Source organism: Protopterus annectens, chromosome 8.part0, assembly GCF_019279795.1.
Source record: "Protopterus annectens isolate FY-2018-M chromosome 8.part0, PAN1.0, whole genome shotgun sequence".
NCBI classification, from domain to species: Eukaryota; Metazoa; Chordata; order Ceratodontiformes; family Protopteridae; genus Protopterus; species Protopterus annectens.
The window spans coordinates 1,172,960,610-1,172,962,920 of NC_056741.1; the positions used below are offsets into that span (position 1 = coordinate 1,172,960,610).

The following is a 2,311-nucleotide window of genomic DNA, read 5'->3' on the forward strand; positions in this document are numbered from 1 at the left end:
TTCCTCTCCAAACAATATACGTGGTCTCTAATCCTCTCTCTCTTATTGATCTGTTTGTTGTACCAACATAGTATTTAAAACATTTTCCACAATGTGCAACATACACAACGTTGCGTGTGTTGCAGGTGCTGTGATTTCTCAATTCCCACAGATATCCTGTATCTGGATTCTTAAAAAAATGGGATTCATCTATGAATATACATTGCGGACAATTACCACATTTCTTTGTGCCTAATGGCACAAAGTCTTCCAATGGCAATGAACCAGCACCTATATTCCTATAACAAAGATGTTGCTTTAAACATTTCATGTTCTTATAGGTAAACAATAGTTTATCTCCCACTAGGTTCCTTGTTTTTTCATCAACCAGTAAAATATTCCAGCTGTCTGCTATTGCTTGTTTAATTCTATCTGTGTTGTTACCAAATGGCAACAACACTGATAGAGATCTCTTAGAGCCAGTGGCTGAAACAATTTCTGTCTTTTTGTCTGAGAAATAAGGTTTGGCTCTAGTGCCCCTCAACCTCGATACTTCAGCATATCTTTCAACTGTAAGTTTTTCCTCATAACCTCGGGACAAAAAATCTGATTTAAACTTATCCAACTCATTTTGTAACCTTACTTCCTCACAGCATAGTCATGATGTTCTAATTGCCTGACCCTTCACAATATTACCAAATATAGATGGATTATGCATACTATCCCTATGCAAGAAGGAAGCTCTATAACGTGCCTTCCTATAAACAGTAGTTTTGAAATTAGGACCCTCTTTATATACTGATACATCCAAAAAATCAATGCTTTTCCAGGAATATGTTACAGTAAATCTAAGGAATGAACTACTGCTATTTAAGTTTGTATAAAAAGACATCAGATTATCCACAGTGTCATACCAAATGATGAAAAGATCATCCACAAAATGCCTATAAAACAGAATTTGGTCATTTCCTAGCAAATGGTTCCTCTCCCATGCTACCGTGACCAAATTCGCATAGGTGTTGCACAACTAGTGCCCATTGCAATCCCTTTCTTCTGCAAATAACAACCTTCTTCAAAGAAAAACACATTATTCTCCAAAACTGATTCAAGTAGTCGACTAATAAAGTCTGCTTTGACAACATCAGTTACGCCACTTTCCAATAGCAATTCCCTAACCATCTTAATTCCACTTTCATTAGGAATGCAAGTGAACAATGATTCTACGTCCATTGTAACTAATAATAGATCTTGTATTGAATCAACAGTCCTAGCATAATCAAATAGTTCTGATAGGAACTGTTCTGTGTCCCTTAGCAAATAAGTATACTTCTGGAGTACTTGTTTTAACTCAAAATCTAAATATACAGACATTGGCTCAGTGAGCCAACCCGCTCCCGCTACAATGGGCCTAAAAGCAGGCTGCAAAGGGTTCTTATGTATCTTGGGAAGCCCATACATTCTGGGTATTACTGGATGCTCAACGAAGAAGTAATTACATAACTCCTCATTCAACAAACCCAAAGCTTTACAATCATAAAACATTCTATTCAAACTTAAATGTATATCCTGCACTAAATCAGGAGAAACTCTAATATACGCATCATTGTTCAACATGTTTGTCATGGTCTCTTTGTAATACAAACTATCCATGACAACAATCGGACCTCCTCTGTCAGCTGGTCGTATAGCAATGTCCATATTCTGTTTCAAATCATGCAGTGCGGACTTTTCTTCCATTGATAAATTGCTGACATTAGTTCTTTGGAAGGTCTCCAAACCCACGTATAAATCATTTTCCACTGCTTTTACAAATAGTTCTACATTTGCTGGAAGATGAGGCATAAAAGTACTTTTTCGTTTGAACGGATGTAGTTCATTTGAAGAAGTATCCCCAAACACTAGCTTTAATGCCAAACTACGAGCAAAAAATGTTACCGCTAAAATTGCATCACTTATGTCAATATTAGATGAAGGGATGTAAGTGAAATGTTTCAGAATAGAGGCTATCCCTTGGACTTAATCCAACAAGTCACCAAGGAAGTTAATGAAGGTAGGCGAAGTAAGTTTGCACCTATTTGTGTTCATCCACCAACAAAATTCCCCTTGATTCTAACAATGACAAAAAAGATGCATATATTTTAGATTACAATGGGGATTCAAATGTTATTAGAAAGGTGGTGAGTAGAGAATGGGATAAATTTAGAGAAATTACAGACATAGAACCCACAGTTGTGGGTCATTTGAAGTTCACTTACAGAAGAGATATGAATTTCAAAAATTTTTTTGAATATTTGTGTATGAGATTAGTGATTTTGTTGTCCTTTTATGACAT

General features: G+C 36.0%; 1 protein-coding gene across 1 annotated transcript in view; it reads left to right on the forward strand.

Moving 5' to 3' along the window:
- Positions 1-1,965: 1,965 nt before the first annotated feature.
- Positions 1,966-2,311, forward strand: part of LOC122808425 (V-set and immunoglobulin domain-containing protein 1-like) — a 538,071-nt gene continuing 537,725 nt past the window's right edge. Inside the window, exon 1 of the mRNA XM_044079387.1 lies at positions 1,966-2,038. Within this exon, the coding sequence (XP_043935322.1) occupies positions 1,966-2,038 (73 nt within the window). The remainder of the gene's footprint in view (positions 2,039-2,311) is intronic.